The sequence below is a fragment of the Sapajus apella genome, unplaced genomic scaffold (genome assembly GCF_009761245.1).
Source record: "Sapajus apella isolate SASKATOON/1434 unplaced genomic scaffold, GSC_monkey_1.0 scaffold1, whole genome shotgun sequence".
In the NCBI taxonomy this organism is placed as follows: Eukaryota; Metazoa; Chordata; class Mammalia; order Primates; family Cebidae; genus Sapajus; species Sapajus apella.
The window spans coordinates 90,405,661-90,419,403 of NW_022436941.1; the positions used below are offsets into that span (position 1 = coordinate 90,405,661).

At 41.2% G+C, this 13,743-nt stretch overlaps 1 protein-coding gene across 11 annotated transcripts in view; it reads right to left on the reverse strand.

The window, feature by feature from the left end:
* ZNF131 (zinc finger protein 131) overlaps positions 1-13,743 on the reverse strand; it is a 49,212-nt gene that overhangs the window by 3,994 nt on the left and 31,475 nt on the right. For 5 of the 11 annotated variants that reach the window (XM_032281535.1, XM_032281564.1, XM_032281526.1 and 2 more), the window contains 2 exons: positions 10,567-10,924; positions 10,242-10,464 (listed from right to left, as the gene is read on the reverse strand). In XM_032281535.1, the coding sequence (XP_032137426.1) occupies positions 10,242-10,464; positions 10,567-10,924 (581 nt within the window). Of the gene's footprint in view, positions 1-10,241; positions 10,925-13,743 lie in introns of all 11 variants that reach the window. The other 6 variants (XM_032281499.1, XM_032281518.1, XM_032281492.1 and 3 more) reach the window with 2 other exon arrangements.

A 13,743-nucleotide genomic window follows, 5' to 3' on the forward strand; every position in this document is an offset into this window, starting at 1 on the left:
GTATACTGGGAAAGATTATGAATTCAGTTTTTTGTCTGTTGAGTTCAAGGTACTCAGAACAGTGAAGATGTCCAGTAGATAGCTGTGAAGATAATTCTGGAGCCAAACAGAGGGTGGACTCATATATAAATTAGGGTTTTTCTTTTTCTTTTGAGACAGAGCCTTACTCTGTTGCCTAGGCTGGAGTGGAATGGTGCAATCTTGGCTCACTGCAGCCTCGGCTCACTGCAACCACCACTTCCTGGGTTCAAGCGATTCTCGTGTCTCAGCCTCCCAAGTAGCTGGGACAACAGGTGCCCACCACCATGCCTGGCTAATTTTTTTGTATTTTTAGTAGGCACAGGGTTTCACCATGTTGGCCAGGCTGGTCTCACCTGACCTCAGGTGATCTGCCTGCTTTGGCCTCCCAAAGTGCTGGGATTACAGGCATGAGTCACCCTGCCCGGCCAAATTAGGGGTTAAGTGATAAAAACCTTCAGGCTGGAAAACATTTCTGAGTATGTTGTATGATAACCAGAATCAAGGGCAAGAACCCAGTGAAATACCAAAGTTAAAACAACAGGCAGATGAGCTAGCAAAGTAAATGAAACAGCCAGAAGCAGAAGGAAAGAAAACAAGGAAATGACAGTAGCCAGTGGTGTAATGGATCAGAAGGTCAACTGCCATGGGGCGAGGAAGACTGAGAGAGAAGCATATCAATTAAAACAGTACCAAAATTCTTTTAAAAAGGCCTAGAAGGCCAAATATGGTGGCTTATGTCTATAATTATAGCAGCACTTTGGGAGGCCAAGGCAGAAGAACTGCTTGATGAGAACAGCCTGAGCAACAGAGACCCCATTTCTATTTAAAAATAAAAAGGCCTACAACCTACAAGACGACAGATGACTAGCTAGAGGGGAGCATGCCAATAATAGGATTTTTTTTTTTTTTTTGAGACAAAGTCTTGCACTGTCACCCAGGCTGTAGCGCAGTGGCACAATCTCGGCTCACTGCAATCTCTGCCTCCTGGGTTCAAGCAATTCTCCTGCCTCAGCTTCCCGAGTAGCTGGGACTACAGGCGTGCACCACCACGCCCAGGTAAGTTTTTGTATTTTTAGTAGAGATGGGGTTTCACCATGTTGACCAGGATGGTCTCAATCTCCTGACCTTGTGATCCACCCACCTTGGCCTCCCAAAGTCCTGGCATTACAGGGGTGAGCCACCGTACCCAGCCTAATAGGATTCTTTAAGTCAGGAGAGACATCCATTATTTATTTGCTGATGGGCAAGGAGGCAATGGAGAAAGGAGTTGGAATGATAGATGGTACATAGTTTTAGAGGGACATCAAGGCATATGATCCAGAATTGGCTTTGCAAAAAAGGGGAATCTCTTTCTCTAGAATAAGAGGGGACAAGCCAGCATGGTGGCTCACGCCTGTAATCCCACCACTGGTGGATCATGTGAGGTCAGGAGTTTACAACCAGTCTGACCAATATGGTGAAACCTCGTTTCTATTAAAAATACACACACACACACACACACACACACACACACACACACACACACACACACACACAAATTAGCTGGGCCCACGTGGTGGTGGGTGCTTGTAATCCCAGCTACTTGGGAGACTGAGGCACAAGAATCGCTTGAACCTGGAAGGCAGGGGTTGCAGTAAGCCGAGAACCCACCATCGGACTCCAGCCTGGACGACAGAGTGAAACTCTGTCTTTAAAAAAAAAAAAAAAAAGGCTGGGCACAGTGGCTCACACCTGTAATCCCGGCATTTTGGAAGGCCAAGGGAGGCAGATCACAAAGTCAAGAGATTGAGACCATCTTGGCCAACATGGTGAAACCCCATCTCTATTAAAAATACAAAAATCAGCTGGGTGTGGTGGCACACACTTGTAGTCCCAGCTACTCCGGAGGCTGAGGCAGGAGAATGGCTTGAACCCCGGAGGCAGAGGCAAAGGCTGCAGTAAGCCAGGATCACACCACTGCACTCCTGGCAACAGAGCGAGACTTCGTCTCAAAAAAAAAAAAAAAAAAAAAAGTGGGGGACAAAGATGAATGCTGCTACAGGTAAGTTGGGGGTTGGAAAACAAGTATGCTATCTGCTAGAGGTGGGGTGTGGGCAAAGGTCTGGAATATAGAGGGAAGCTCTGAAATAGCAATTAGGAAAAGAGATAAATCAGACACTAAAGTACCTAATTTAAAGTTTGAGGTAAGAATTTTCTCTAGCAGTCCTCAGCAACCAGCAGGTAGGAGTAATAGCTGAATACAGCAGGTAGGAGTAATAACTAAATAATTCCAGGATGGAAGGTGGAGCCCCAGTGATGAGGAGGTCCTATATGTAACCCTCACACTTAAATACAATACAATGACAGTCAAGTAACTGAGCTATATGTATCCTTTCTGACAAAACAATTACAGCTTTCATCACAATTTTTATGTGATGAAAAGTTAATTTGAGAGAAAAGACCTAATTACCTGGAATTAGTGTAATACAGAAACTCTTCTCAACTCCCAAAATGATGGGCAATATCGCTAAATGAAACGGTTAAGTTTAATGGTTTTATCAATGGATCATTTTTCATTATCAGTGAGACCTAGAAACAAATTAGTATAGCCTCTTCTTAAATGGCAATTTGATCATCTCTGTAAGATATAAAATGTGCATATTCTTGGGAAGCCAAGGTGGGTGGATCACAAGGTCAGGAGTTCGAGACTAGCCTGGCCAACATAGTGAAACCCTGTCTCTACTAAAAATACAAAAAATGAGCTGTGCATGGTGGTGGGCGCATATAATCCCAGCTACTCAGGAGGCTGAGGAAGGAGAATTGCTTGAACCCAGGAGGCAGAAGTTGTAGCGAGCCGATATTGCGTCACTGCACTCCAGCCCAGGTGACAGTGTGAGACTCCATCTCAAATAAATAAATAAGTAAGTAAGTAAGTGGATATTCTTTGGCCTGGTAATTCTGCTCTTAAAAATGAAATCACCTAACATGTGAAAAGGCATCTGTACAAGTATGCGTACTGCAGTATAGTCTGTAATAGCAAAAGCCTAGCAACAACCTAAATGTTTACCAATAGTAGTTGATGATATACCCATGATACTGTGCAGCCACAGGAAGAAAATTTAAATATTAACGTTCCACATATTTTAAAAAATGACTCAAAGATAAATTAAATGGCATAATGCTGTACTACCATATGCTCGTTTGTTTGCCTGAAAGAATGTGTGCCTGTTAAATGTCTATGGCTCCCTGAAAATGCAAAGAATGTATCCGGAAGGATAAATCACAAAAGGATAGCAGTAGTTACTTCAAGAGATCTACTTGAGTAGAAATGAGACTCAATTTTCATTGTGTGCCACCTGAGCTTTTTCTATTTAAAAAATTTAGTAAGCTCAGTAAAATATCAAAATAGCAAGATATTAATTCTTGTAGATGTGTGGACAGTACAGTTTTCAAAGTGCTTTCACCGTTTTCTTATTTGTCACAACCTTGTAAAGTAGGTATCTTTATCCTTATTTACACAGACAAGAAAAGCCCAAGATACAGTGACCAGTCAAGTTCATAATGATGGCAAATGCTGAACTGGAGCTGGAAGTGATATTCTGATTGCTGGATACACATTCACTCTATGATTCCACACTACCTTTCTTGGAAACTAGGGAGTAACTGTTTGAAAACATGGCTAAAGGTTACCTAGAGAATCTAGAGGCTTTGATACTCTGTGTACCACAGGTTTATTTGTCAACAAGTCTGGTATTTCCCTGCTCCCCCATCTGCTTACTCTTCTACATGTTTTTTCTAATTAGCCTCCAATCAAATAGCCATCCAAATCAGAAAGCTGGGAGTCACCAGCTTTCTTTTACTCCTACACCTCACTGACCAAAAAATCCTATTGATCCAGGTTACCTGATGTTACTCAAATCTCTTTTCCACTAACACTGCCTTTACCCAACCTCCAACCTCCCATTCTAGTTTAGATGACTCCAACAGATTCTTCACTGAGCTAGCAGGTTTCAACCCACTCCAATCTATCTTGCCAGTCATCTCTCCAGAATATGAATCTGACGAGATCTCTTCCTGGCTTAAACTCCTTTAAAATGACCCAGTCTTCCAAGATGATATTCAAACTCACTATGGAACTTATGAAAATAACGTGATCTCAAACTCATCTCTCATTACTCTCCCTCTTTCTCACCCTTACACCACTGTAGATGCCCCCATATGATGCCCAAGTGCATGCCCATGGTCAACCCTTCCAATCCCTTTGGCCACCTCTCCTGGCATTCCTCTACTTGGACCCAACCCTCTGGCCATAATGCCCTACTAGCAATAATTAAAACAACTGGTTTCCTCTCATTCCTCTATGACTGTATATGTTTCATTTCCTTTGCCTGGAATGCCTGTTTCCAGGCTAACTCCTTTTCCTTTCTGAGTCATCAAAGGGTAGCAACTCCTGGAAACCACCTGCTATAGCCTGAATGTCCCCTTCAAAACTCAGGCTGAAACTTAAACCCCAATGTGGTAGTATTGAGAGGTAGAACCTTTAAAAGGTGACAGGATCATCAGGACTCTCCCCTCATGAAGTGATTAATCCATTCATGGATCAATGAATTAAAGAGTTACCATGGGAATGGGATGGGTGGTTTTAAAAGAAGAGTAAGAGAAATCTGAGCTAGCACACTCAGCTCCCTCACCATGTGATAGATACCCTGCGTGGCCTCAAGACTCTGCAGAGTCGCCACTGGCAGGGCTGTCACCAGATGTGGCCTCGTAACAGTGAGCTTCTTAGCCTCCAGAACTGTAAGAAATAAATTATTTTTCTTTAAAATTGCCCGGTTTGGGGTATTGTTATAAGCAACAGAACAGACTAATATAACACCTTTGTCTCTTCCATCACAAGCAACCGAGGCAGGCATTCCCATAGGATTCTGCTTACCTCTGTCAGCACTTAGCATGTTACACAGATTATACATGCTTGTCCCCACCCCCCAACATATCCTGAGCTCCTTGAAGGCAAGGATTCTGTTTTATATTCATGACCTAGTGGTATGGAATTATCATCACTACTTTCCAAACAAAAATAAATTCGGAGGAAAAATAACAGCTAAAATTGGCCTGGCACGGTGGCTCACACCTGTAATCCCAGCACTTTGGGAGGCTGAAGCAGGTGGATCACTAGATCAGGAGTTTGAGACCAGCCTGGCCAACACAGTAAAACCCTGTCTCTATAAAAAATACAAAAATTAGCTGGGCATAGTGGTGGGCACTGGTATTCTTAGCTACTCAGGAGGCTGAGGCAGGAGAATTGCTTGACCTGGGATGCAAAGATTGCAGTGAGCCAAGCTCGTGTCACTGCATTCCAGCCTGGGCAACACAGTGAGACTCTGTACAAAATAAACAAGCCACAGATTACAGTGCATACTTTAAGAGCATACAAGAAACCAAACTAATAAAAATATGCAAAATGACACTAATGGGATATATGTTTTGATGACAGAAAACAGGAAGAGGATTATCTCCTGCCTTCACAGTTTGTTACAAGGGAAAAATCCATTTTTATTAACTTAAACATAATTTAAAACTGCTTAAAAATATACCTCATTTTATTATGCTTCACTTTACTGGACTTTTTGAAAAATTGAAGATTTGTGACAACCCCATGTCAAGCAAGTTTACTGGTGCCATTTTTCCCAACAGCATGTACTTGGCTTCATGTCTCTGTGTGACTATAATTCTTACAGTATTTCAAATTAAAAATTATCTGTTATACTGATCTGTGATCAGTGATCTTTGATGTTACTACTGCAATTATTTTGGGGTGCCCTGAACCACACCCATAATAGAGAACTTAATTGATAAATGTTGTATGTATCCTGACTATTCCACCAACCAGCTTTTCCCTCATCTCTCAATCCTATTCCTTGAGAGGCAACAATATTGAAATTAGGCCAATTAATAACCTCACAACAGCCTCTAAGTATTTAAGTGAAAAAGTCATGTCTCTTACTTCAAACGAAAAGGTAGAAGTAATGAAGCCTATGAGGGCAAGGCATATCAAAAGTTGAGACAAGCTGAAAGCTAGGTCTCCTATGCCAGGCAGTTATGACTGAAAAGGAAAAGTTCTCTAAGGAAATGAAAAGTGCTACGCTAATGAACACATGAATGATAAGAAAGCAAAACCACCTTCTGCTGATACAGAGAAAGAGTGAGTAACCTGGATAAAAGATTAAACCAAACAAAAATTCCCTTTAGCCAAAGCCTAAACCAGAATAAGGCCCTTTCTTCAATTCTATGAAGGCTGACAGAAATAAGAAGTTGCCCAAGAAAAGCTGGAAGCTAGAAGAGATTGGTTAATGAAATTTAAGGAAATAAGCCATCTCTAAAACATAAAAGTGCAATGTGAATGAAGCACATGCTGATGCAGAAACTGTAGCAAGTTATCCAGAATACCTAGTGTTAAGATCATTGGTGAAGGTGGCCACACTAAACAGATATTCAATGCAGACAAAACAGCTTTGTATTGGAAGATACCATCTAGGGCTTTCATAGCTAGAAAGAAGTCAGTAACTAGCTTCAAAGCTTTTCTTGATGGGAGCTAACACAGCTAGTGACTTTAAGATAAAGCCAATCACTCATTTACCACTCAAATAATCCTAGGGTCCTTAACAATCTTATCACATGTACTCCAGCTGGGCTACAAAAATGGAAGAACAAAGTTTGGTTGACAGAACATCTGTTTACATCATGGTTATTGACTATTTTAAGCCCACTGTTGAAACCTACTGCTCAGAAGACTCCTTTCAAAATGTTACTACTCACTGACAATGCAGCTGGTCATCCAAGAGTTCTGAGGGAGAAGTTCAAGGAGATTAACATTGTTTTCAGTCTGCTAACACACAGCCATTCTGCAGCCCAAAGATCAAGGAATAATTTTGACTTTCTAGTCTTACTAAGAATTATTAAGAAATACAGGGCTGCACCAGAGATGCATGCACATAGAGGATAAACCATGAAAGGACACAGAGAGAAGACAGACACCTGCAAGCCAAAGGAGAGAAGTCTCAAAAGAAACCAACAGAATGATCTTGAACTTCTAACCTCTAGAATGGTGACAAAAGGAATTCCTGTAGAAATACAGGGGGCCGAGCATGGTGGCTCATGCCTATGTTCCAAGCCCGGGCAATGTGGTGAAACCTCGTCACTAAAAAAAAGTAGAAAAAATTGGGCATGGTGGCACACATCTGTAGTGTGTGCTACTCAGGAAGCTGAGGCAGAAGGATCACTTGAGCCCAGGAGGTCAAGACTGTGATTGTGCCACTGTACTCTAGCCTGGGCAACAGAGTGAGAGACCCTGTTTCGGGAAAAAGAAAAAAAAGAAATACATTTTGTAAGGCTATAGGTGCCATATGTAGTGATTCCTCTAACAGATTTGAGCAAAGTAAACTGAAAGCCTTCTGGAAAGGATTCACCATTCTAGATGCTATTAAGAGTGGCTGTGATTCACAGAAGACAGTCAAAATGTCAACATTAACAGGAGTTGGGAAGAAGGTGATTCCAACCCTCACGGATGACTTTGAGGGGTTCAAGGCTTCTGTGTGGAAAATAACTGTAGATGTGGTAGAAAGAGCAAGATAACTAGAATTGGAAGTGGAGCCTCAAGATGTGACTGAACTGCTGCAATTTCATGATAAAACTTGAGCAGATAAGGAGCTGTTTCTTATGGATAAACAGAAGGTGGTTTCTTGAGATGGAATCCCATGAAGATGCTGTGAACGTTGTTGAAATGACAACAAACAATTGATAATATTCCATAAACTTAACATAAAGCAGGGGCAGAGTCTGAGGGGGCTGACTCAAATTTTGAAAGAGGTTCTATTGTGGGTAAAATGTAATCAAACAGCATGGCATGCTTCAGAAAAGTCTTTCATGAAAGGGTCAGCAGGGTAAACTTCATTGTCTTATTTCAAGAAATTCCCCAGCTACCCCAACATTCAGCAACCACCACCCTGGTCAGTTAATAGCAATCAACAGTAGAGCAACACTCACCAATAGCAAAAAAAATTATGACTCACTGAAGGCTCAAAATTATTGTTTGCATTTTTTAGCAATAAAATATTTTAAAATTAGGTATACACCTCGAGACTACAGAACAGAATAAATGTAACTTTAATGCACAAGGGGAAAAAAATTGTGTGACTTGCTTTATTGTGGTATTAGCTTTATTACTTACAGTGGTCTGGAGCTGAACCTGCAATATCACCAATGTGTGCCTATACTTACGCTCTTTCTAAATTTACTAAGTCATCAATCATATCTACAACTATCTTGGAACTAATTACCAGTACAGAAATTAAAGTTAAAAAAGAATGAAAGTTCAGTTTGTCTTACGTGCTTAACTATTCCTCCAATGGGTATATGGTTCTGTATTTTTTTTTTCTTTTTTAGACAGAGTCTTGCTCTCTTTCCCAGGCTGGAGTGCTGTGGCACAGTCTCAGCTCACCACAACCTCCGCCTCTGAGGTTCAAGTGATTCTCCTGCCTCAGCCTCCCGAGTAGCTGGGGTTACAGGCGCCTGCCATCACACCTGGCTCATCTTTCATATTTTTAGTAGAGACAGGTTTTCACCATGTTGCCAGACTGGTCTCGAAGTCCTGACCTCGTGATCTGCCCACCTCAGCCTCTCAAAGCACTGGGATTACAGGTGTGAGCCACTGCGCCCGTTCAGTTCTGTAATTTATAACTACTTAAATTACTTATCTGACATCATTTCTAAGGGAAAAACAAAGACATACAACATAATACACTTTAACCCTATATTCTGCTGTCAAATCCAAAATAAAAAATGTAAGACTTGAGAGGCACATTTAAAGATTTCCAAAGTGGTCTGTGTTGTCCTATTTTCTAACAGGTAAAAGTCAGTAGGTAATGTGGTAAGTAAAACAGGTAACTGTGGCTGGCTACTTTCACATTCATAGACTATAAAAGCTACTGATTATCTGCTGGAGCACTGGAAACCGCTATCAAAGTCTGCAAGTTACTTACCAACATTTGTTTATTGTGCTTCTGGTATAACAATCGTTTTGCATAATTAATCCAATTACTACAAAAATGCTCACCAACAGACTATTAAATATTCATTTTCTAAGGACCGAAAAGTATAACTATGGGCAGTTTCCAAATATTATATAAAACAGGTAGGCATCTCTTGGTATACATGAGGGATTGGTTCCTATAGCAAAATTCACGTTTACTCAAGTCCTGCAGCTGGCCCTGTGAAACCACACATACTAAAAGTTTATCTTCTACATACACGGGTTTTGCATCCTGGGAATACTGTAATTTTGAGCCATATGTAGCTGAAAAAAATTTGCATATAAGTGGACCCAAGCAGTTCAAACCCATGTTGTTCAAGAGTAGACTCTATATACTATGTTTGAAATCAGAAAGCATTTTCCCAAAAGATTTCATAAATGCCTATTAGTTACCCAAACTAGTAACCTGAAGACTTTTAAATCCATTCTGAGCCTTAAAGTACAAAATCTCTTTGCTATTCCTGTATTTCTTCAGTCCTCAAATACTGACAGTAAGAGTTTGGATAGTGAGGGAAATAACATCTGAATCTATGTGGTTCCTCAATTTCAAGTGATGTATATATACCAAGTGACAATAAGAAACCTATTTTAAAAAATTTCTACCAGAAGCTCTCCAAATTCTAGCATCAAAGAGAAAGACTATGAATACTGTAGGATATCTATGTTGTATTTACTGTATTAACAGTCTAAACAACCTTAAACACCACATATAACAAAGATTTGGGAACAAATGTCCAGGAGTGTGACACTTAGGATGCTGTATTAACTGCTCTCTCCACACCCTTGTAATGGTAGCTTTAGGGACTACCTAAGATTCAATTCGTTGGTGGTAGCTACTGTGTCTGGTGCAGAAGACCTAGCAAAGATTACTTGGGTAGTGGGAGAAAGGAAGAGACCTGAGTAAGGTCAGGGACTCCTGACAGGGAGAAGACTGAAATAGTAGATGAAGAACTATGTGGGCCAGTTCACTGCAACCTGCACTGCCTGTGTTCAAGTGATTCTCCTGCCTCAGCCTCCTGAGTACCTGGGATTACAGGCGTGAGCCACTGTGCCCAGCCTGAGGCACTACTTTTTAAAAAAGGATTTAGATATTTAATATTGAAGTGTATGTGGGGGGAAAAAACACAACAAACTATTAGTATTTACTAATTACCTGTATGTTTTCGAAGATGTTCTTTAAAATGTCCAAAATGGTCAAACTGCTTCTCACAGTACTGACATACGTGAATTTTTTTCCCAGTTCTTTGCTTCTTACTGACTCCACCTTCCTCAAGGTGGTAACAATTTAGGTGCTGTTTCCACGCGCTCTCTCGAAGATACCTTTTATTGCATATTTCACACTTGAAACTCTCAGTGGAGTGTGATTTCATGTGTTCCTTAAAATGGTAAAACAATTTAAATGAACGGTTACATTTCTCACAATGGAACAAGTCCTTCACATGTGACAGCTGAAGTTCCACAATTTCAATACCTTCTACCTGTTTGCTTGTGGGGTCAGATGCACAGCCATCTTCTTTAATCTGCCCTTTTCTGTCACCTTGACGGTACTTGCTGGTAATATCTGCCAACAGTGCTAGAGCAGAATCATCAGAGGAACCTGTGCTCTGGATGTACTTTATGGACTGCTTGGCAGAAGCCACTTCCTCTAATGTTTCAACGCCTTCATCTTCCACTTCAATTGTGCCTTCAGCAATCTCTACCTCAATTTCAACAGGTTCTGATTCTGCAGATGGCAATGACTCAGTGATAACATTTGAAGTTTCTGCAATCTTCCTTTTTTTGGCCTCACTTTTTCCTGTGGTATTTTCCTCTAATGGAGCTGAGTTTTCCTTGTTCCTGAAATATATAATGTAGGGGTTTAAAAAATCTGTAAGAAAATTCTAGCAGGCTTTTTTGAAAAACTGATAAAGCAGCAATAAAATTTATATATAATAGTTAGAAAACAAGACTGCAGAGCTTATCCTACCTGATTTCAAGACTTACTATAAAGCTACAGTAATTAAGACAATAGTAGTGGTAAAAGCATAGACATGATTAATGGAATAAAATCCACAGAAACAGACCCACACTTAGTCAACTGATTTTTCTGGGGAAAAAAGGTTCCAGCTGGGTGCAGTGGCTCACACCTGTAATCCCAACAACTTTGGGAGGCTAAGGTGGGCAGATCACCTGAGGTCAAGAGTTTAAGGCCGGGCTCATCAACACAGAGAAACCCCATCTCTACTAAAAACACAAAATTGGTCGGGTGTGGTGGTGCATGCCTGTAATCCCAGCTACTAGGGAGACTGAGGCAGGAGAATCACTTGAACCCAGGAGGCAGAGGTTGCAGTGAGCCGAGATCACACCATTGCACTCTAGCCTGAGCAACAAGAGTGAAACTCTGACTCAAAAAAACAACAACAAACAAACAAAAAAAAAACCTAAAACAAAAGAGCAAAAAAACAAATTTATACTGCTTGCTATATAGAGAGTAATAAAGTCCTTTATTTTTGATTCAGAAGTCTTGTATCTTCTTCCAGCATCCATGACACTGTGGCAGGAAAACACGTAGGCTTGCAAGTAGAGTAAAATCTCAGATCCCTCACAGCTCTTGCCAGCTGTTTGGCATTGAGGATAAGATGTTGAAAAAAAAATGGCTTTCTGGAAAAGGAAGGATAAGACATCCCAGAGCAAGTGATCGGATTTGAGAAAAGTCTACCAGAACCAGCAGTAAACATGTTGACTACACTGTAGGCAAAAGAGCAATAAATAATCCTCTACTTTATTGCCTATTACTATGGGTTGAATTGTGTCCCCGAAAAAGATATGCTGAAGTCTTGTCCCCTATTATCTATGAATGTGACTGTATTTGGAAATAAGTCTGCAGATATAACTGAATTAAGCTGAGGTCTGTCCAGGTGCAGTGGCTCACACCTATAATCCCAGCACTTTGGGAGGCCAAGGCAGGAGGATCACCTGAGGTCGGGAGTTTAAGACTAGCCTGACCATCATGGAGAAACCCCATCTCTACTAAAAATACAAAAATGAGCTGGGCATGGTAGGACATGCATGTAATCCCAGCTACTTGGGGGGCTGAGGCAGGCGAAATAAAGAAGGGACAAGGAAAAAGAAACCTGGACACAGAAGAAAGCCATTATGAAGACAGAGAAGAAGGCAGTGTGAAGATGAAGGCAGGCACTGGAGTTCTGCTACCATAAGCCAAGAAATGCCTTTTAGCCAAAAGCTAGAAGCAATAGGGATGCTCCACTTAGGGTCTCGGGAGGGATCATGGCACTAAGAATACCTTGATTTCTGAAATTTGCCTTCAGAACTAAGGCTAAATTTCAGAGAAACAACACACTTCTGTTGTTTAAAGCCACTCAGTTTATGGTACTTTGTTACAGTAGTAGCTTTAGGAAACAAAAGTACTTATTAATGAAGAACAATTTGGAAGGTGGTTGCAGGAAGAGTATTGGGCAGCAAGTTCAAGAATAGCTGTTGCAATGCTGCCCTGGTTACTGCAAACTTTTCTGTGGGGGAAACAGAGACTCTTTCAACAATCTGGTACCATGTCTGCCCCATGGTGACACCCATACTAAGATCCATTAGAAATGGGTGGGTGGGCCGGGCGCAGTGGCTCATGCCTGTAATCCTAGCACTTTGGGAGGCTCAGGTGGGTGGATCACCTGAGGTCACGAGTTCAAGACCAGCTTGGCTATCAGGGTGAAACCCCATCTTATTTAAAAAGAAAAAAAAAAAAAAAATGGGTGGGTGGGACAGAAGGTTCTGCTTCTTTTCAGACAAGTTACAATAATATGCACCTACACTGAATGTAAAAGAAGGGAAATTTTTGATGGCTATTGGCAGAAGCCAGGTGAATCACAACTTTGGATGGTTCACATGGGAGATGAGGGAAAAACATAATGCTTATTAAGGAAGAAGAATAACAGCTGGGACAGCTTTGGGTTCAGTCCTTCCTACAGTTTATCATGCCCACCTATGATTCATTTGGAGAGGACAGTAAAAGTTCTCCAAGTTTTTTTGCAGTCAGTCTTGGCTTCTATAAAGGCCTTCTTTGAAAGATGTCTTTGAGACAAACTCCTGTGGGAAACCATAGATAAGATACTGACTAGACAGAGCCTTCCAGTCCAACTGGGTTTATAATGCTGATGAAGATTCTCACTGGGGAAAGAGAAAAGGATCCAAAGTAATATGAATTCTTGTGGTTAGCGCTGCTGAAAAGTTCCCTAACCTTTATGTTAAAATCAAGCAAAAGAATGACAGAGCAGCAGTGTCCAGAATTAAGGCGTATTTTTTAATTTTTTGGTGGGGAGGAGAGAGATGAGGTCTCACTATATTGCCCAGACTGGTCTCAAACTCCTGCGCTCAAGTGATCCTCCCACCTGTGCCTCCTGAAGTTCTAGAATCACAGGCGTGAACCACCATGCCCAACCAACGTGTACTCTTTAGTCATTACCGTCCAAGTCAAACCCGAGTCAAGTCAAAAGACATAAACCTAATAACCGCAAATAGAAAGTAATACGGAGGGGACTGATGAATCAAGGAATCCCCGAAGCTGAAATAGATGGGTGTCAGTAGGGAGGACATTGCACTGACTGAGGTGGGCTGAAAACACCGGAAGTTTGTTTAGTCAAGCCACATGCCAGTTTCTGTGA